Source organism: Rhopalosiphum maidis, chromosome 4, assembly GCF_003676215.2.
Source record: "Rhopalosiphum maidis isolate BTI-1 chromosome 4, ASM367621v3, whole genome shotgun sequence".
Lineage (NCBI taxonomy): Eukaryota > Metazoa > Arthropoda > Insecta > Hemiptera > Aphididae > Rhopalosiphum > Rhopalosiphum maidis.
The window spans coordinates 25403750-25426860 of NC_040880.1; the positions used below are offsets into that span (position 1 = coordinate 25403750).

At 29.1% G+C, this 23111-nt stretch overlaps 2 protein-coding genes and 1 pseudogene across 2 annotated transcripts; 2 read left to right on the forward strand and 1 right to left on the reverse strand.

Moving 5' to 3' along the window:
* The first annotated feature begins 64 nt into the window (after window positions 1-64).
* On the forward strand, window positions 65-6536 carry LOC113550624 (ATP-dependent RNA helicase DHX8). Its single transcript, XM_026952573.1, has 18 exons — window positions 65-158; window positions 265-350; window positions 674-894; window positions 974-1429; window positions 1543-1738; window positions 1820-1929; window positions 1991-2135; window positions 2203-2373; window positions 3331-3493; window positions 3558-3739; window positions 3817-4064; window positions 4139-4664; window positions 4749-4889; window positions 5137-5277; window positions 5342-5494; window positions 5555-5880; window positions 5954-6133; window positions 6209-6536. Exons 1-18 carry the CDS (start codon window positions 65-67, stop codon window positions 6429-6431), a joined length of 3762 nt encoding a protein of 1253 aa, XP_026808374.1. The 3' UTR covers window positions 6432-6536.
* Window positions 6509-8460, reverse strand: LOC113550625 (RNA-binding region-containing protein 3-like). Its single transcript, XM_026952574.1, has 4 exons — window positions 8101-8460; window positions 7824-8035; window positions 6758-7762; window positions 6509-6696 (listed from the first exon to the last, which is right to left on the reverse strand). Exons 2-4 carry the CDS (start codon window positions 7964-7966, stop codon window positions 6534-6536), a joined length of 1311 nt encoding a protein of 436 aa, XP_026808375.1. The 5' UTR covers window positions 7967-8035; window positions 8101-8460; the 3' UTR covers window positions 6509-6533.
* A 3840-nt stretch (window positions 8461-12300) lies between these two features.
* On the forward strand, window positions 12301-15720 carry LOC113547946 (annotated as a pseudogene).
* The last annotated feature ends 7391 nt before the right edge of the window (window positions 15721-23111 follow it).

The following is a 23111-nucleotide window of genomic DNA, read 5'->3' on the forward strand; positions in this document are numbered from 1 at the left end:
CTAACATATCATGCCTTTGATTTTAAAATTATAAATACCAAATAGTAAATACCATCTAGTAACTATGGATGAATTACCGAAATTAGAACATTTGTCATTAGTATCAAAAATATGTACCGAATTAGAAAACCATTTGGGACTCAACGACAAAGATTTGGGTAAGACATAATTATTTAAACCTAATATTTCCTTATAATATTTTGTGTATCTTATTTTATACTTATTCTGTTTTGTATTATATTTATAAATTGTATTCATTTCTAGCTGAATTTATTATTGACCTAGCTTTCAACAACGATACATTAGAAACATTCAAAAAGGCTCTCTTGAAAAATGGAGCTGAATTTTCGGTTAGTTAATATTATTAACACTGGATATAGAATGTTGATGGCCTAAAAAATAAAAAATAAATGTCCTAAAATCTAAAATTTAAGAAAAATGCTTTGTGTTGTACAAAAACATCAAAAATTTATAATATAAAAAATGACATTAAAATCGAAAAATGCAAAATAAAATTAGTATGTTCTAAATCTATAAAATATAAAACAAATTTTTAGCTGCAATAGCATTTTATGAGATTAAAGCGAAAAAAATGTAAAAGTTATCAACATCCTAACTCTAATTATCACATACTTTTTAAACATATTTTGTATTCAATTCTTTTTTTTTCAAGGATTCTTTTATTGCCAATTTGTTACGTATTATACAGCATATGCAACCGAAAACATCAAAACAATCTGGAAATAAATTATATGATAATACTGACAAAAGTGATACATTGGCATGTAAATTTCCCGGTTTAGCAATACCCAATGATATTGTTGGTGAAGAAAATGACCCCATTAGTGCTGTCATGGCTGAATTAGAGTCTTTTGCTCCGATTCTTAGCACCAAGTATGATTACATTTTGTAGAATAAAAATAAAATTTAAACTTTTACCTTTCTAATATTGTATTTAAATAATTATCTTTAGTGGCGCTGTAGATGACAAAACTAACAAATCAAATGTTTCACATGACAAACGTTTGTCCAGAAGTCGATCTAAGAGTCATGATAGGCAACACAGGAGACGAAGTTCTAAAAACAGAAGTAGAAGTCGAGAAAAACATCGTAAGGACAAAAGTCGTGATAGACAAAGGGATAGAAGCCGTGATAGACAGAGGGATAGAAGCCGTGATAGACAGAGGGATAGAAGCCGTGATAGACAGAGGGAAAGAAGCCGTGATAAACAGAGGGATAGACAGGGGGATAGGAGCCGTAATAAACAGAGTGATAGACACCATAAAGAAAAATCATTTAGAGATAGAAGTAAAGAAAAACGAAGAGATCAAAATAACGATCGCTACAGAAATCAAGATAGGTATGACCATCACAATTCTAATAGAAGCAGGAGTGAAGATGGACAAAGAAAAGAAAGACATGATAAAGAGTATGTTATTTTCTATAATCTAGGATTGGTATCAAAAAAATTACAATTTATTCTATTATAGATTGGTCTTATGTAAAAATTGATTTTTAATATATTTCTATTATTTCATTTAGAATTGAATCAAGGAGCAAATTTCCAGAATTGGGAAAAGTGTATCCTGGTAAAGTCTTGAATATTGTAGATTTTGGTTGTTTTGTACAATTAGATATGTTCCGTCAATCCCAAGGACTTGTACACATTTCACAATTACGTCAAAAAGGAAGAGTGACTTCTGTTAGTGATGTTGTTTCTAGAGGTGATAAAGTCATGGTATGTAATCATCGTTTGGCAACAGAGACATGCTTTAAAATTCTGTGAATTGTTAAAATATTAGTTATTCAATTTTTACAGGTAAAAGTTTTATCTATTAGTGGTAACCAAAAGATTTCATTATCCATGAAAGACGTTGATCAAGACACTGGAGAAGACTTAAACCCTATGATACAGCCTGGAGATTTAGAGTATGATACAAAATATGTTAATAACACAATATCTTTTTAACCTCTCTTTTAATTATTTTAGTGAAGACGATGATATGATGGGTGGCCGTAACCCTGATAGACCAACTTCTTTATTGGAGTTACAAACCATTGCTGATGCAGATGAAATGACAAATTTAAAACGTATGAATAAGATTTCATCTCCAGAGCGCTGGGAAATAAAACAAGTAAATACTAAATATATTTAAAAATGACATACTTTTTTACTTATTTTATTATTTTTAATAATTATAGATGTTATCTGCCAATTGTATTGACAAAAGCGAACTTCCCGATTTTGATGAAGAAACTGGTATTTTACCCAAAGACAACACTGAGGAAGAACAAGATATAGAAATTGAAATTGTTGAAGACGAACCTCCATTTTTACATGGCCATGGTAGAAATCTCCACGATCTCAGTCCAGTATGCCACTTGAAACAAAATATTTAATTCACTTTTAATTATATTTATTATTTTTTTTTTAAAATAATGAATTTTTGGGTTAGGTTATTGTATAGAACAGTGCTTTTCAAACTGGGGTCTTGGCTATATTATTGGAATACCGCGAAATATTTATTTAATTTAAACTATTTTCTTTATGCCTTAAGCTTTTATATAAAATAAGAAAATACCATAATTATTTTCGACTCAAATTTAAATAAGGTTGTTTATTTAGTTTAATGGGTTGTTTGAAAAAGAGATTTCAATTTTACAGAAGAGATCAAAAACCTTATTTTGGTTTTCTGGTAGATGTTTCATTTTAAAAATAACCCATTCAGTTATTAAATTGACACCAACATTTCTCTATGGAACTGCATTTTTATAATTTCAAATAATAAAAACCAAGCATTCATCATGCGTTTCACAACACACAACAGTCTGTAGAAGCTAACTTGCACATTGCAGTCTCAAATATCACACAGCACATTAATATGTTGTGCAAAAGTATAGAAACCCACCCGTCACATTAATAATTATCAACATTTTTACAGAATATTTTTGTATAGTTTAAAAGTTATTAACTTTGTACTGTTAAGTTTAACAATTATTACTAATTTATTTGTATTTATACATGTCTAAAGTTTAATACTATTAAAAAAAACATTAAATTACAATATATTTCAATAGTGCATCTGTATGAAATACTACATGTAATTTTAGTATATAATAAAGAAAAAATAATAAATAATTTTGATTAAGGTGGCCTTAATAGTTTTACATTAAATTATGGGATCCCATGACAAAAAAGTTTGAGATATAGAACCAGATGTCATAAGCTTTTATAAAATAATATTTACTGTTTAGTACATACAACACCTTATTTTTACTTTAATATTTTAACTATTAAAAATGTATTAGTCTTATTTTTGTAATTTTTAGGTACGTATAGTTAAAAATCCAGATGGCTCTCTTGCACAAGCAGCCATGATGCAAAGTGCTTTGTCCAAAGAACGTAGAGAACATAAAATGTTACAACGTGAACAAGAAATGGATTCTGTGCCTAAAAATGTTACTAAAAATTGGATTGATCCTCTACCAGATAGTAAGTGATATTAAATTGTAAAAAATAAAAAAATGTACTTCATATAATTTTCAAAAATATTTAGACGATAGTAGACAATTAGCTTCAAACATGCGAGGAATTGGTTTGACTGCCCAAGATGTGCCGGAATGGAAAAAACATGTTATTGGTGGTAAAAAAAGTTCATTTGGAATGAAGACCAACTTGACTCTCTTAGAACAAAGACAAAGCTTACCTATTTATAAACTCAAAGATGAACTCATCAAAGTAATAAATATTATATTTATCTTTAAGTGACATTTAAATTATTAAAAATGTACATATATATTATTCATTTACAATAGGCTGTGACTGACAATCAAATTTTGATCGTCATTGGAGAAACTGGTTCAGGAAAAACCACTCAGATTACTCAATATTTAGCTGAGGCTGGGTTTACATCAAGAGGTAAAATTGGATGTACTCAACCTAGAAGAGTGGCAGCCATGTCTGTTGCAAAAAGAGTATCTGAAGAATTTGGATGCAGATTAGGTCAAGAAGTTGGTTACACTATACGTTTTGAAGATTGCACTAGTCCAGAGACCGTTATCAAGTATGACTAATATTATCTATTTTATTTGTAATATTTTTTTAATAGTCTAACAAAATATTTCTTATTGTTTTTAGATACATGACAGACGGAATGTTGCTGCGTGAATGTCTAGTAGATTTTGACCTGAAAAATTATTCTGTAATCATGTTGGATGAAGCTCACGAAAGAACAATAAACACTGACGTTTTATTTGGATTATTAAAACAAGCTGTCACAAAAAGGAAAGAACTTAAACTAATTGTTACGTCTGCTACTCTAGACGCTGTGAAGTTTTCTCAATACTTTTTTGAAGCACCCATATTCACAATTCCTGGACGTACATTCCCTGTTGAAGTGTTATATACTAAAGAACCTGAGACTGACTACCTAGATGCATCACTCATTACAATTATGCAAATACATTTACGTGAACCACCTGGTGACGTATTGCTTTTCTTGACGGGTCAAGAAGAAATTGATACAGCTTGTGAAATTTTATATGAGAGAATGAAGTCATTAGGACCTGATATACCAGAGTTAATTATTTTACCTGTCTATTCAGCTCTACCTAGTGAAATGCAAACTAGAATTTTTGAAGCAGCCCCTCCTGGATCTCGAAAAGTATAAATAAAACAGTATTCTATCAAAACATTAGAAATTTGTTTCTAAAAATATATTAAATTGATTGTCATATTTATTTCTTAGGTTGTAATTGCTACTAATATTGCTGAGACTTCATTGACAATTGATGGTATCTATTATGTTGTCGATCCTGGATTTGTAAAACAAAAAGTTTATAATTCAAAAACTGGAATGGACTCTTTGGTTGTCACACCAATTTCTCAAGTATGTTTTTTAATTACTTTTTGAATATTGGCTTTAAATAGTGTGATAGTACTAATTTGTAAATTAAAAAATATTGAAATATTACCCATTTAATATTTATTTTTTTATATGTATAGCTTACAATAGTATACAAAAACAATTTATTGTTTTAAATTCATTGTATATTAGTGTAGTGTAATATTTTAAATATTATATTTATTACTTACATAAAATTAATTATTTATTTAATATTATATTGCCATTTTAGGCACAAGCCAAACAAAGAGCTGGTCGTGCTGGCCGTACTGGACCAGGTAAATGTTATAGACTTTATACAGAGAGAGCCTATCGAGATGAGATGTTGCCAACACCTGTACCTGAAATACAGCGCACAAATTTAGCAACTACAGTATGTTATTAAATATTAAATTTCACTTATTTGTTAATTTCAATTTAAAAATTATTTACTCTAGGTATTGCAACTGAAAACTATGGGCATTAATGATTTACTTCATTTTGACTTCATGGATGCCCCTCCAGTTGAAAGTTTAATCATGGCCTTAGAATCATTGCATTCTTTGAGTGCATTAGATGATGAAGGTCTACTTACCAGATTGGGAAGACGAGTATGTATCTGCTTTAAAAAATTTAAATGTTTAATGCATAAAAGTATTATATTATTTTAGATGGCAGAATTTCCACTGGAACCAAATCTCTCCAAAATGTTGATTATGTCTGTTCATCTTCAATGTTCCGAAGAGATATTGACTATTGTATCCATGCTTTCTGTTCAAAATGTTTTTTATAGACCAAAAGATAAACAAGCATTAGCTGATCAAAAAAAAGCAAAATTCAATCAAGTTGAAGGTGATCATTTAACACTTTTGGCCGTGTACAATTCTTGGAAAAATAATAAGTTTAGTAATGCTTGGTGTTATGAGAATTTTGTCCAAGTACGTACACTCAAAAGAGCCCAAGATGTTCGTAAACAATTGCTAGGAATCATGGACCGGTAATGATTAAATTATGAATACTTATAAGTTATAACTAATTAATTTTTAAAATCTACCTCTACATTTTTGTAGACATAAGTTGGATGTCGTTTCAGCCGGTAAAAATACAGCTCGAATACAAAAAGCTATTTGTTCTGGATTTTTCCGTAATGCATCTAAAAAAGATCCACAAGAAGGTTACCGTACTCTTGTTGATGGACAGGCAGTTTATATTCATCCTAGCAGTGCTTTGTTCAACAGACAACCTGAATGGTTTGTATTTTGATAAATTAATTAATTATGTACTAATATTAATATTCATAAAAATTGAATGTATTCTATTATCAGGGTGATGTATCATGAGCTGGTTCAAACTACCAAAGAATATATGCGTGAGGTAACAACAATAGATCCAAGGTGGCTTGTTGAATTCGCACCAGCATTCTTTAAATTCTCTGATCCAACAAAGTTGAGCAAGTTCAAAAAGAACCAACGGCTAGAACCACTTTATAACAAATATGAAGAACCAAATTCCTGGAGAATTTCCAGAGTGCGTAGGAGAAGAAACTAACTTTTTTTTGTATACATTATTATTTTTATGTACAATATTTTGAATATAAACATATGTATAAATAATTAACTATTTCTATGCATTAAATTATTGTATTAATACTTATTTTGCTGTAGCTGATCTAGCAAATTGTACAATCATAGGTTTGTCTTTTAAAATATATCCATTGGTTTCATTCAGTGCCTGTTGGGCATTTTCTACACATGGTAATGTCACAAACGCTTGACCCTTCATACGCCCATCTTGCATCAGCCGTACATCAAACCTGCAAATATAGAACATTAAATAATTATATATTCAAATAAATATTATTTGATCTTACTAACATAGTTCCTGGTTTGAGATCTCCAGATTTGATAAATCTCTTATAAATGTATTTTAAATCATTATCCAGTACTGTTTTTGCTAAATTTTTAATGTATAACCTACAGGATGGAGCTCCAGGATAATAATTCTTAAAAATAGGCATATTATTCATATCTTTGTCTGACAATCTATTTGTAGCTAATTCTTCTTTACTAATACAATCTCCTGTTAAATCATCATCTGAATCGCTTTCTTTTTTATCTTCTTCTTTGTTTATACTCTTTGATGAATATATTACACCAAATCCGCCTTCGGTGTCCGCAGTTGGTCCCTCGACAGGTTTTAATTCTGCTGGTACTTTGACTTCAATTTTCTTTGGTATCTCATACTCAACAGCGTCAAAAACATTGGCCAATTCAACTTTGGCCTTTTTTAACACTGTAGTTGTGACATTTTTTAAACGCTTAGGCTTTATAACTTTACATATTTTCTTTTTGAACAAAGATAACTTAGGTTCTATATTATGATCACTTTCATTATCACTTTCCATTTCAGATTCTGAAAGATCTGGATCAGTTTCATCAGTGGTGGTGTACTTATCTGCAGTTTCGATTTTCATAAACTTATTCAGAGGATAACCTATGATAGGTTCAAAAGGCGCAGGCAGGTTCATGCGATTCATCAAGTGTAAGACTTGATAGTAGAACTTCTGATTATAAGCTAATGCATTGGCAATATTTGACAGTATGTATGGGTTTGGATCAGGATAACTATAGTGCAGATGATGTGGCGGTGGTTGATTTAGGTCAATTGCAGCTGACCAACTATTTAATTTTTTTAAATAATCCTCTTGTAATTGTTTTACTTTGTCAGTGTTGCATTCAATAACTGGTAGTGGCTTAGGGCATTTCATAAGATTGACATCGAGATCGTTTGCAGATAATTCAACAGTCAACCTATGGCCTAACAATTCTTTTTGATGCAACCGCTGAATAACAGCTTCAGCAAATTCTTGGGATTCAAACCTAAAAATATAGACAGTATACAGCAAAAGAAATAAATAGATAGTATCTTTAAAAAAATTACCTCGCATACGCAATAGATCTCTGATTTGTTCTAGATGTCAATATTTTAACATATTTGGCACCAAAATACTTGAGAAACTCTTCTTTATCTTCAGATGTAATTTGTGGAGGGAAATGACGCACTATGACTGTAGAAGATGCCATAGTTTTCACATAAACAAAACATGAACTATGTAAATTGGTAAATTGTTGAATACTTTTTGGATCTAGGTCCTAAAATAAAACAATAATAAAATATAACAACAATTTTTCTCATATAATTTTAAATAAAAACTCACCTATAGCAGAAGTACTACAAATAATAATTAGTCACAGTAATATAACATAACGTTTACTTGGAAAATATTACACCTCATTCCGAATTTAAAAACATAAATAAAATAGAACTGTTCAATAGGTACTAAGTTATAAGACGTGGATTAAGTAGTTAATTTGGACTAAACCTACTAAGATACCTATCAATATTTTACAAAATAATAAAAATTTAACATTAATTTTCGTATTGCAAATTTACAACTGATCACTGTGCGTAAATGGCCTGTGCAGGCAGCAATGCAGTATTGCAGTTGCTATTGCTATTTGCTACAATTTAAACAACACCACAACGGAACTTGACAGTTTGAGTTATCGCAGTATCACTAGAGCCTCGCTAGACATGGATAAGTGATAATAAAAAATATAATATCATCGAGAACAGTCATAGCCGATGGCCGTCCGTACAAATACAATTTTCTTATTATACCAAGAGCGGAGTTACAATAGTTACACATACATTAGCTCTATCTAGCAGCAGCCATGGAAGTTTCATCACGGATAAATTTTACGCGGTTATGGTTTATCGTCCTAAGTATAAATCAGTTTTTTTTATTTTACTCATAAACATGAATCTTGAAATAGTTGTAACGCTACCTAAAAAAAAAATCACTTGGTTTATCCGCGTTGTATGTTTCTAGTTTTTTGCGATAGTTCTATAAATTTAACATTTTTAAAATGAAAATTATTAAAACGGAGGGAAACCGAAAACTAATGTAGATAGCTTTACCTTACCTATGTAATACAAAAGTTGATTACTGTGGAAGTCGTATTAAAAGATGAAAATTATATTTAAATATAAATTTATAATTATTTAAAATTCATAAGAATTATTACACAAATTAACTAATTACAAGAATATGTAATTTTTATATTTAGGTAATAGGTATATTATCATAAGCGTGGATCAAGGGGGGGCTTTGCCCCCCCCCCCAAAAAAAATAATTTGAAGTTTAAGCCCCTATAAAAATATTAAACAAACAATACCGTACTTTTGTACAATTTGTAGATTTTTTATCATTATTGTATATTCTTATATCCACAATTATATAAATGTACCTAGTAAGTACTGTACTGTATTCATAGAAAAACAATTTTCTACCAATTGTTGAGACTATCCGACGTTTACCAATGTATCTTTATATCACTATTATTATTATTATTATTATTTATTCTATCGACTATTCTTGATTATCCAATTTTACTGGTGTATTATGTCATTCTCGATGCTGTTATAGTGCTGTTAGTTTTCTCTCTCCAACCCACTCGCAACATTGATAAAACAAATTCACGCAAAATCGTCCAAAATGTTTGTAATTGAATGTAATCTATGAGTAAAATCACCCATCCAAAAATGATAGTGAGTAGTTTTTGTTTTTAACGTCGATTTTATATTTCATTTATTATTTGACTCTACCTTCAGCTTTAAAATGGATATTTTCGATATAGTATTTAGACAAAATGTCCTGTAAATCCACAAAAATATTATTCTCTATCATTTTTGTTGGAGGCGATTTTACATTGATTACTCAAAAATAGAAAAAATCAATTTTGAGTGAATACACTTTGTTTAATATATTATTACATATTCGCATGTGAGATAAAGTAAGAAAAGTAATAGTGAACTGACATCTATAAAAAAAAAATTAAATTAAGTTAAAGTTTTTAATTAGTAATAATTTGATACATTTTTAGTAACATAATTAACTGTATTTAAATATTTTTAAAAATTACTAAACCTAAACTAAAGTTTAAAATTATAAATTAATAAGAAAATTTCACAGCGTTGTGAAAGTACATTAATATTTAATACATAATACTATTGTGCAAATAATGGTCGAGTTTAAATTATATAACACTACAGTATTCAAATATTTTAATGTTTATCTAAGTAGTAGGTGTAGGAACAATGTTAATTTAATTTGTATTATAGTTTCTAATAAACTAAGTAAAATATCTAGCTATAAAACTATAAAATGATAAAATGGAAATTGTTTAATTAACTTGTAGGTACATTGGTTGTGTGAATAGAAATGTACAGAAAATATTATCCAAATTGTATAATATAACTCCTTAGTAGGACTGTGCTTGTGGTATAAATGTATAACTATCATACTTAAGATATGAATAATAATAAATATTTTATTTTAGATATATTAGTACACAGGAAGAAGAATATATATTAAAAATAAATAATCAATTTCAACTAGAAAAAAATTATTTCACTTACGAGGTGAGGGCGATATTTAACGAGCTACCATTTGAAATGAAACGCATGAAATAATAATTAAAATTTGCAAGGAATTGGGAATACCGTGGAACATCTATGTAAGGAGGAGTGACGGAGAAAAAATAAGGACCGGAATACGAAGACACAAGTGCTCTATGTAGGTCCCTGAATATATAAGTGGGTGCTTATTATAAGTACTTGTTTTAAAAAACTCGCGTTATTCGTATATTACTACAGGTGTGAGTGGCATCGTACATAGGTCGTATAATATGGCTTATACAAATCGAATTTCCGTGTTTTCCGAGTACGCGTACTTGAAACCTTTAAAACCAATATACACATATTATGTAGGTGTGACAAGTACGTAGCACACGACTTTTCTACTTAAAATAATAAGCACCTACATATAATAATATAATATCAAAATATACGTAATGTCGTTCGATTAAAACAACGGCGGTGGCTTCGAATGCCGCCAAAAACATGGTACCTATATAAGTGATGTTATTCTACACATTTAGAATATTATCCGTGACCTACTCTACACAGCAGTTCTCGCGATAACGACCACTAAAAAGTCTGGGCCGATCACGCAGGTCACCCGTGCGCAGGGACACGCGTCGTCGCGTCCTCGGTCTTGCACCGGGTCAATCTGCGCCGTGTGTCCGTGTGTATACGATTATAATATTATTGTTGTGACGATGCGTATTATATCGAAAACGCATTTTGCGCTCATCTATTATGCAATGTCGGTAGGTACATCGCGGGCCGCGTGTTGACAAATTAATTGGGTCGATTTATGCGTTACGGTTACGTTTCCCAACACTCGACACACATGTATATTATAATACCGCGACACGATTAACCGCGATATTGTACATACAGGGCGATGTTTTTTAACGTCGCGATTGCTCGCAATTATGTCTCGATTGATTCTTGTTTGTTTGCAGAAAAACTACGATTTTTACGATTATACGCAGTTAACCATAATTTAACATATTTCGTTATTTCAATCTCCTATAATTCAAAGAAAAAGAATAATATACCAATTATAAACAATTTCTTATAGAATTTCTATAAATATATTATTATCTTATATCAAATAAGTATTTGCAATATTTACGAGAAATTGGAGTTTGAAAAAGTTTAATGTGTATCAGTAAATTCCTTGGAAATATTGACATTTCACACCCAAATTTGCTGAAAAACCACCAGGACCATTAGAAAAAACCTAGAATACAGTAACAACAAGTATGTTGGTGATGTGAATACATGCAAACAGAATTGATGATATCATAGTGTTGTACGTATAAAAAAAACTATAATACCATAAAATAAAAATAAAAAAGTGCATGTTTATGGGCCGTATAAATTTGTAATAGACATGTCAAGATTCAAGCCGGAAGGATTCGATTCTAGGGGCAATCTCTTCCTATAAATTAAGTCTTACTAAAAAGCAAATTACAATTTAGCGAATTTATTTATACCGTAATAAATAATAATTGATTAAAAAAAATGTATCTTGTGTCTTAGGCGATAATCAAACTCATAGGTATAGTATCTAAACCCATATACTGTTGTAGGTACCTATCTTATTCATCACTGTACGTAGTGCTATTGATTTGAGTTGCATCAGTGTAAATAAACACTGTTCGATGAACGCGAAAATCCAGCGAGACGATATAGGACGAGTATACCTATACGGTATATGGACGACAAACGAATCACCCTGTATACAAAATACGCGTGTACCTATATTATTATGTACACTATTGTATGTATGTATAACTGCTGATAATGTTATGCATGTCGCATATATTATTACGGGTTGACATACGACAACAAATAACACGTTGTTGTGATGTTGGCGCGAGCGATTAATGAAAACAAACAGGAAAGGACATATTTGTATTATTCTTTTTTCGCCGCGATAACGGTCATCCCACATCGTGTACCGAATGGACAACGGGAGAGGTCGATGACGACGAAGAGAAGGAGTAACGGGTAGAAGTGGTGGAAACGGAGACAAATTTGGCGACGGTATATAAATGACGACGATGGCGATAGCAACAGTAATAATATACGCGTTTCGTACAGATCGTGTTGGATTTTCATTTTTATAGCGACAAACCGTCGACGCACCTACGCGCACGTACAAATTACGGCAGAGTCGGACCAGAAATCTCGAGCACGTCTTCTTGCCACGCGGCGCACTCACTTACACCGCCGTATACACCGTCTTCGTCGATCCACACCGACCCATCGATCCTCGGGGTTCCGCCTGCTAAGCACGATAAGCAATTGGCCGCGGTTGCAGGATGACACCGTCGATTGCGGTGCAGGTTTCGGTCTTCGTGGTCTTGGCGTTATTCCGACCGCGGTCCGCGCTCGGCGGTCCGCTCGGAAGTCTGCCGCCGCACGACTACTACGCCACAGAGGACGCCGTGTACAATGCCACTGCAGCTGACCGCGAAGACCGAACATACCATGCCCGACACAGTTACGGTAAACATCACGTGCACGTTTTTTAATTTTTTTTTTTCGTTCAACGTTGTTACCTGAAATATGGTTGTTACCATAAAGAAACACCGTGTCGATTCAACTTCTGTCCAACGAATTACGTTCTCACTCATGACGTGACGACGTGTACATATTATGATATATTATATATATCTATATAAAGAGATTTATGTTATAAAACGAGTATACTAAAAACCGTTTGCCTTGTAGACCATTATCTATGGCATACACGAAGGTTTCTATGAAATTTGAAAATGTTTTTATAAAATACATATTTGTATAAATTTTATATAATCACCTCCTTCTTACCTTCTTTTCTAAGGCGAATTGAATCGATGCGACGTGTGCTTTATATAATACGGTTGCGTAATACCTATTTGTATTTGATTTAAACAGAAAAAAATAATTATTCACGTGCTGTTTTTGAATGTTGTTATTTTTACCAAAGATTTGGCAGCTACAAACCCCTAAGTAGATGTATCGTCTTTGGTAAAATCAACTTTCTTAGACTATGCGTGTATTTCTATTATGGTATAATAATCTATTTTATTTTTTGAGTGCACTATACACCTACTTAATTTTTATTAACTAAAATATTATACTGATGTGTGTATGACAAATGGTTTTATATTTAATCATTTTATATATTAAAATGTATAAATAATTTACTGTATTAGCTTTTAACAATATATGTAGGTATGTGAAACAAAATCTATACTTACTGCTCAATGGTTTAAACTTACGATGATGGATATTACATACCGACAACAAACCGAAATGGAATATAAAATAAACTTTGGATATCGAATGATTCATTCCATTAAATCGAATGCTTCTATTAAAAACAAAAAAAAAATTCTAATCTAGTTATTATTTATTTTATTAGGTCTATTTTTTTAATTATATACATACCTATACTGGGTTGAGGTCTTGACAACTGTTCAATTTTTCATCATTGTTTTTATGACAAGCACGCACTAGCTATAGAGATATTAATATTTTATTTCTTGAATTTGAAGTTTTAATTATTATTTTATGAAATAATATACAATATAACATTTTTTTTCGTACACGATGTAATAAAATAAATTTTTTTATACCTACCCCAATCTACGGATAGCTTGTGTTAGATATTTCAAAATATATGGTTTAGTATCGGCATAATATATACTGAACAATCAACAAGGTACCGATATTAGTTACTCCAAATAACTAACGACTACTTTTTATCAAGTTCAATGATCAAAAATATTTGTTGAAAATTTCATTACATTAAAATTTACAAACATAAAATATAATATTATACCTACTCTAACAAATCATTTTGTAAATAAGGTATGTTTACTTTATTTTTAATTAATATATATATATATATATATATATAATACACATTTATTTATAAATAGGTACCTTATCACTACATGCAGTAACAGAGCAAGACATACTAATTGAGAATACTATTATATAATATCGTACGTCATTTTTCGATCTCATATTTTAAAATCAGCGTACTATTGTGTGTCAACTGATAATACGAGTTAATCATAGTAGTGAAAAAATTAAAATATCTAAAACAAGAAGAGGCGGCTTGTATTAGCAGTTTTAGGTACCTATTTTATTATTTTGTGGGGTATTTCAAAATACGTATAGGTCATTTATAACATAAAATATATTTTAAATAATTTTATTCATTTATCTTATAAGTTTGCATAAACTAATATTAACTATAGAATATTTAATTAAATTTTTTAGATCAAATCTGTAAGAAATGACATTTGATATAAGCTTATTGGAGCCAAACGATGTTTCCATAAACTTGAAATTATCCAAATTATTTTATATGTTTCCTCTATTTGATCCAAAAAGCAAAACAATTTGCAATTTCAATGTGTACCATCTAGCTTGGTACATCATAAATTGCGTTATTGGTTGTATAGTAGTATACGGATTTTTTGGTTATTTTACTGAAATGGAAGATGAAATCGACATCGTTGATCAAATACAGTTAATGTATATGTACCTACCTTCTTTATTCTACAGGGTTACTTAAAATAAATACATTTTTATACAAAGCAAACAAAATTTGGGATTTACTCCGTGTTACTGATATACATTTTCTTACCAGTACACATGTGTCAAACACGTATTGGAATTCTCCTTAAATATCGCAAAAAGTCAATAAAAATTACAAATATCATAATTTGCATTGGAATTGTAAATAACATTCAATGGATCCTGTATCCTCAAATTCTGCTGTTGTTGCAAAAATTTAACGTAAACCAATCGAATCGACGCTTCGAGAATATTATGAACTTTCGGTTCCCGGTGACTATAATAATAATTATGTTAAATTTTATATGATGGAGTCGTCTACTGCAATGTTTCTGTTTTACATAACGTAGTGATTGACATCTTTTTTATTTCTGTCTGGTTTGTTGTAATTGCTCAATACAAGATGATCAAAAGAGCTTATGAAAGTGTCAACAGTGAACTGAATTCTGAAAATAATAATGGTAAGTAATAGATATAACATTTTTTTTGCCACCTTGAACTTGAGTGAATGATTTAACTGGATAACTATATCACGTGAAGATGAAGAATAAATAATAAAATCCATGGACTAATGGTAATGACTTTATATTATATATTTTCAGAAAAAAAAATGAATTTAATGTGAACGACTGTTTTGAAGATTTGGTATCAATTATGAAGGACCAACAAAAACTTTTTGCGTTAGTGCCTAATACCTATAGTCGTCAATACATAGTTTAAAACTTTAAAAATCAGTTATAAGAGATTTATTTAAGATTTTTTTTCTTTCTTTACTATATCGTATGAAAACCCAATTAAAATTAATTTATCAATTAAAATATTTATTTTATTTTTCAGGAAATTAAAATTATTTTATACTTTGTATAAGTTTATTATTTCATCAACTGTTATAATAAATTCGGGGTCCATGGTGATTTTAACATTTGCATCAGTTGTGGTAAAAACAAAATTAGATCAATTGAAAATGTATAACTCGGGGCGGATCTTTATTCTATAGAGTGTGTAACGATTAACAGATACAAATTATAATAAAAAATATAACTTCTTACTAAACAAAAATAAATGTCTAAATAAATATAATAAATATATTATCTTAATTCATAATGTCAACACAGACCTACAAAACAGGTGGAATGTTGTTTAATAGGTTCCGTGTAAGAATGTTTTAACATTCCCCAATTCCTAGATCCACCCCTGTGTGTGTGTATATATATATATATAAATAAGTGGTGATAACGGATTATTGCGAATTTACGTTTATATAATTTTAGGTTTCACGTCATCAGAATTTATGCCAGTTTTTGGTGTAATCAAGTTGATATCAGCGTTTGGGTACATGTTACTTGTTTTATTTTTCATTTGCTATTTATTAGAACGCATTAATAATAAAGTGACGTTAATTTTGTTAACCTCTGATTTAGTTGATCTATAAATGTAATATTTTTTGCAGATAAAACCCGTTTATTTTGGAATGTATAATAGTTGTAATTGGACTTCGATGAATTTAAGATCAAAAAAAATGTTGTTATCAATGCGGTTGAATAATGCTAATGAATTTATGATTAAACTAACACAGAGAAAAATTGTCAATCTACAATTATTTAATAGCGTAATACGTATTAACATTAATGTATATATTATAATTATAATAATATAATATGTAATCATAGAATAACATAGATTTGGATAAATTAAAAAGAATCAATTCTTAATTTGAGGTAATAGTGACATGCTATAACGTTCTATCAGCTATGTTGAATACACGATCTAAATAAAAAGAAAACAATTAATAAATAACATCAATAAAATTTCAAACATAACGTTGACTTCTTTATTATTTTAATTATTAATGATATATCTGTATTCTTTGCTAGTTATATAGTTGTATTCTAAACATAATTCTTTCTCATTTATAAATTATATAAAATAAGTTATGAGTTATCATTAGTCAATAATCACCTAAATCATTTTCTAAAATACTTTGTTCTTTATTCTATAATTTCACTTAAATTATTTTTTTGTAATTTATATTGTTTATAATAATTATAGACATTATACGTGTATTAATTTAATAGGTAGTGAATAAATAAATTGATTTTATTACAATTACGATCGATGACGGTACGTATTATAACTGTAATCTATAACATATTATAAATAGTATACGTACTATTATTTCGCTTTCGTCATCTATAATACTCTTGTTGTGACGAACTACGAAAATAATCTTGATACAGCCTATAATGAGCTACATGGGCTATAGGCAACTCGCATAATTTACTATGAGGCCCTCATAGTGTCAATGACGAATACAAGCTTTACAAAGCTGCTCAATTTACTGCTATTATTTGTTCAATATAATATATCGCTTTGATAACAACCAGATATTTACTATTTGAATTACTTACATAAAATAAATAATTTTAAGTAATACTATACTTATTACGACATTGTTTATACCTACCAAATACATAATTTTGTGTCTTATATAGATGTATAAATTGGCTTTTATTAATTTATACATTAAAATTAAAATTTCTTACAAGACCTTTAAGTTTGTAAAATTATATAAAAAATAAAGTAAGTTCATTAAAAAATAAAATAAATATATATAGGGCCCTTCAAAATTCTGCACTGGGCCGCAAAATCCACGATCCTGGCACTGCCAACTTAAACTACGATTAAAATATTTAAAAAAAAGTTAGAAGTTATAACTAATCAGTAATCAGTAATCACCAAAATAATTATTCAAAATTTTCTATTCTATATTTTATAAATTCACATGACGTATGTCTTATGTGTTACTTTGTAATTCGTATTATTATTAATGATATTAGACATAAGGTGTATTAATTAAATTAGTTGTAAATATTTAGATTTTACTTTAATTACAGGAAAATGTTCTGTTTTATGTTTTCCACTACCTTTAAAATCAATAAAAATACTTCAATCTTCTTTTCATTATAATATTATCACATAATAACACAAATTTTAATAAATTAAAAATAGTTAATTCTTAATTACAAGTAATTAAGTGAAACTAAACAATTACTACTAGATACTACTAGATATAAAATTATATTAATAAACTTTCCAAGACATCGTAAAACCTAATAAAATATTAAAAGATTATCGATTTGTACGTAATGTTATAACAGTTGTACGCTGGAAAGTAATTTTATTTAGGAACCAATTCTTACACTTTATTTAGGAACCAATTCGTACACTTTATTTGATCCGGGAACCAATCCCGCATTACCCGATTTATATTTTGTGGTACCTATAAGTAATATGCTTTAAATTTTATGACTTATGTATGGTGTTTTAACTTACTATAATAAATATTACCCTTTCAACATGGCACTTTCAAGGTTTCAACGGAAGGGTGCAATAAGGGTGTTCAAAAACAAAACATACATATAATACTATTGTCATAGATGCTATTACTATTTGCGGTTTACACGTACGTAAATACATCAGAAATATCACCCCATTTGGGGGATGGTATGTGAGATGTATACGCGTGTAGTTATTTTAATGTACAAATAAAATCCTCGTCGTCATCTACTCTACTACATTCGCATTAAGTTTTCAACCCTCGAAAATATATTTTCGGAGAGTAATGCTTATATATTTTCAAGTGAATTTTATGCCCACGGTAAATAAAACTTGACGTCAGATATATACTATAGACTTAATTCTAATTAACTAAAATATACCTCGGTAATTTAAAAAATGTTATAAAATATACATTTAACTATACTTGTAATTACCCGAGAAAACCTCTGTATAATTCGAATAAAAGTAATACATTTAAATCCATTCTGTAGAGTGTAGATCGAAGGTAAAAGTGATGAGAGACTTCTTGCACCGTGATTAGAATTTTTCGACTAGAAATTTATAATTTTAATTAATATATTAGCTCTAGGATTGCTTTCAAAGCTTGTGGTTTTATAAATGGAAGACAAGGAGTTTCGAATAAATTTCTGTTATACAAAGTGAGAACTGAGAAGGCTTATAAAGTTATAAATAAGATGCAACCTTACTGAGCGCATGGATCAGACTTGAGACGCAGGTGGTTTCCCTTTCATTTTATGAATTTATTCATTTCGACATTAAGTTTTGGTTACATTTCAAACAAAGCGATCATACAACATGTACACTATAGGTGTTCAGCTTGACTCCGATCAGAACGATAAGGAAAAGGATGAAAAGGTTTCAATCATATCATCAAACGAAGTCTTGTTCAACAGTACTACTATGTCAAATGTCAATTATTTAAAAAGACAGAAGTGAAAAATATAATTTTTTTAATCTAGTTTAAATTTTTAGAAATTGTCTTGGATTTGAATTTTTCCTTTATTCTAATTGATAATTTTATCTCTGACTTAATTGAAAACATCAATAAATTTACCTTGATCCTTTATAAACTTTGAATTATTGAAGAATAAACTATATGCTAAATTTGTCAATTAGTTATTATTAATATACTTATCAAGTTATATATATATGGACATGTTATATTATTAATCGAATAAATATTACACCATTTTTATCATTTCCATTTAATATATAAATATATAGAATTATTTACATTGTTCATTTTTTCTTAACTACTTTTATTTACTGTATATTTATTGTATAAATAATCTCATTAATTTAATACTATCTTGTTTTTATCCTATAAACTAAAATTCCGTTTAATAAAATGCCCTTGAAAAATTAAATTGTTTTAAAATTTATTTAATTCAATATTTTAAAAAAATCACTGGCACAGACAATAAGCTTATAGATTATTTTATGTGCAGTGTTTGCTCGTTGAGGCCTGCGATAATATAATCATGGAAATAATGAAATGTACTCTATATTTAGAGCGGTATAAAATATGATTTTATGTAAATTATATTGGATTTAATTATTAAGTTAGCCAAACTTTTATCATACCCATTTTGTGAGTTAAATTAATCTTTAAAGTCTTTATTGTTTTTGGGAGTTTTTATGTAGCTTAAATAAATAAGCCCGGAGACCAATACATACATTTTTCCGTACAACACAGATTATATTAAATTTTGCAAAGCTCATCACACCCCTCCATTCTCCAACATGAATTTAAACTATAAAAATAAACATGAATTAGTGAAAGTTTCTATTTGAATAATATACATATAGTACGTTATTAATCTATGTATATATGTATACATATTGTTAACAGTTAGTATATTATATATTACGGGCAAAAGTTTAAATGAGGTTGGTCACAACTATGTTTATTCGGGCAAAAGCCAAAATATGACATTTTGCCCATAGGTAGAGTTAGCGTTTTGTATACGCATATTTTCTGAAGTTTGCCCGATTTTTACTTTTTACCTAACATAATAATTATATATTGTGCAGAAAAGATTTTTATAAAATATGTCAGAATTAATTTATATATATGAATTAATCAATCAAGAATGGATGAAGATAAATCTGTAAAAAACAGTTGGACTATTACACATTTTTTAATTTTGTACTACACACAATTTTAGACCCTTAATAAACTACGTATAAACATTACTTTAAAAATTGAAATTTAAAATACCTTATTGTTTTTCAAATCGTATTTACGTAGTATTCATCAATTATATATATTTTATTTACAAAACTCACGATGTTATTTATAATAATATTATATGCAATAGTTAATGGTGGTTACTTAATTGACGGCTAACGTGTGTCTGTCTGCATCTGTATGGTATTATTTCGAAAATGAATTCGTATAGGATTTACAAACTGTTACGTTTTGTTATTGTGTCACATCGTTTATTTAAATATTGTTTTTCGCATCATTTCAAAACATCATTTACACAGAAGATAACAATATGTTTATACAAATGCACCGCTGCGTAATACTAATCCACTGTGGGGATTTTGGGGTAGCGTATAAATAGAAAGCTACACATATATTACCAACTTGCATAACTTTTTTGAATACCTACCTATGGTACCTATTTAAAAGAACATTTTTATTTATAATTGGTGTACACAATATATATAATATATATATACAGATAAGCTTTGAAAATATCAACCATAAACGTTATATGCACTATACTATATTATGAGTATAAATACTATTTTGGACTAGCTCTCCAAAAAATTATGGTCGGAGACGAACACTACTACAGATTGGCGAGTGTTGATACATTCTGTATATCATACATTATAACTAGTAGTTAATAACGTGACATACTAATACGCATAGGTATAATAATATTGCAAATGCGCTGTAGTGTATTGTCTTTATGCTGTTTGCCATTGTCCTACCAGCCACGGCATTGAGTCCATTAACGTTACAATCATTTCAAATGGTGTGACACGCAATGCATTGTATACACGCGCTATTACATATTATTACGATAATATGTATTATCGCGTACAACACAATATTGCCAGCCGCGCCTTGTGCTGCCGGCGACGAAGCACATAATCTTTGTGACACTCATATAACATCATATTCTTCTTTACGAGTCATTATTTTCGCAAATGTACAGTTTACATAATCGATTATTGATATCGAAATGCTGACACAGTGACAAAACTGCATGTAATATAACGATCGTATCTCATGCCATATAATATTAAGAGGTATATAGAGTATATACGTATATTACTATAAGCGTCCAAGCGGCAATCTATAATGACGATTCAGTGAATTCACCTTAAACTGATTTCACCTTCAGCAGCGGTGCAGATATATTGTAATGTGATGTACAATTAAATTGTTTACTAGTTACGACTCATAATGATTATATTATATCATTATGCGTATATGTTATTATCACAATACATATTACTTATTAAATCTAAATATATACTATAGGAATACCGATTGCGTGTTAAGAGATATTTGCGTATGGCACGCCGTACCAAGGAGAATGCTTCGATTTTCAATTTCGAGGGTGGTTTTTATGGCAAATTGGATTTAGTTTCTACTTTAGAGGCATCAGAATAATTGGGAAAAACAAACAAATATTCTTGATATAGAAGCATATATTATAGATTTATTTATTTTTATTTGTTGTACCAAATTCAAATTCAACATATCTATTTCAGTGACTCGTTCAACGAACAGCTGAGCGGTACCCACTAACCCATCTATTTTAAATTGATTTTTAAATCGTTGAAACTGTTTATGTTTAAAAAAAAATATAGAACTCGTTTTATAAGGATTTAATTTATTATACCTGATTTAGCATATAATTATCTCATAATATTGCACCGTTGCAAAAACATCAATGGTGATATTTTATAATATACGACATAATATGGAATATGCTTTAAAAATTATAAATTAGCAACGTTCTTGAAATCCTCACTATATTGGTTTTTAGGCCATATAAACTATAAGTAAAATTATAGGTACTTCTTGATAATGGAATTACTAAATTATACGACACGTTGCCACATTTTAAAATATTTTAATCAAATGATTATAGTATTATGCAACCACTTAATATATTCCATTGATGCAGTAATAGTATAAGTTTTAATTATTTTGTGTTCTTGCCGAAAAATACATTATCATGTCAACGGCATAAGACTATATAGTATACAATGTTTATTGTATACTTGATACAGACTATATAGCGTACAGCATACACGGTATACAGCATATTCTAAAAAAAAAATGTATCGTGCAGTCAGCAGATTGTTACTAGGTGGTAACAGGTAACTCATACCAATACCTGTTATAAACTTACACCGCAATGTTTATCTATAATAAGACAAGTACGAATCAACTGCAATTTGAAATTATGATAAAACTATAGAAAAACTATTCATTATGTACTATTATATATTATACTTTATACATATATAAATTATATATATATTATATAAGACATTTATAATTTGTATTATTTATTTCGGTTTAGAAATAATATATTATTTACGATATAAAACAATTTTGATATTTTCTCAGAATTCTTTTAACTCGACGGTCGTCAAATATATATAGAGCTGTATAATAATATTATGATTTATGTTATAATATAATAAGTATATTGTGTATATTGTTACGGCGACTGAAAACAAAAATAAAATAATGAATAGCACACAATAATTTTTTTCTCTCATCGTTTTGTTCAAAATACAAAAAAAAAAACATTATTCACTTATTGATTAACACACCTA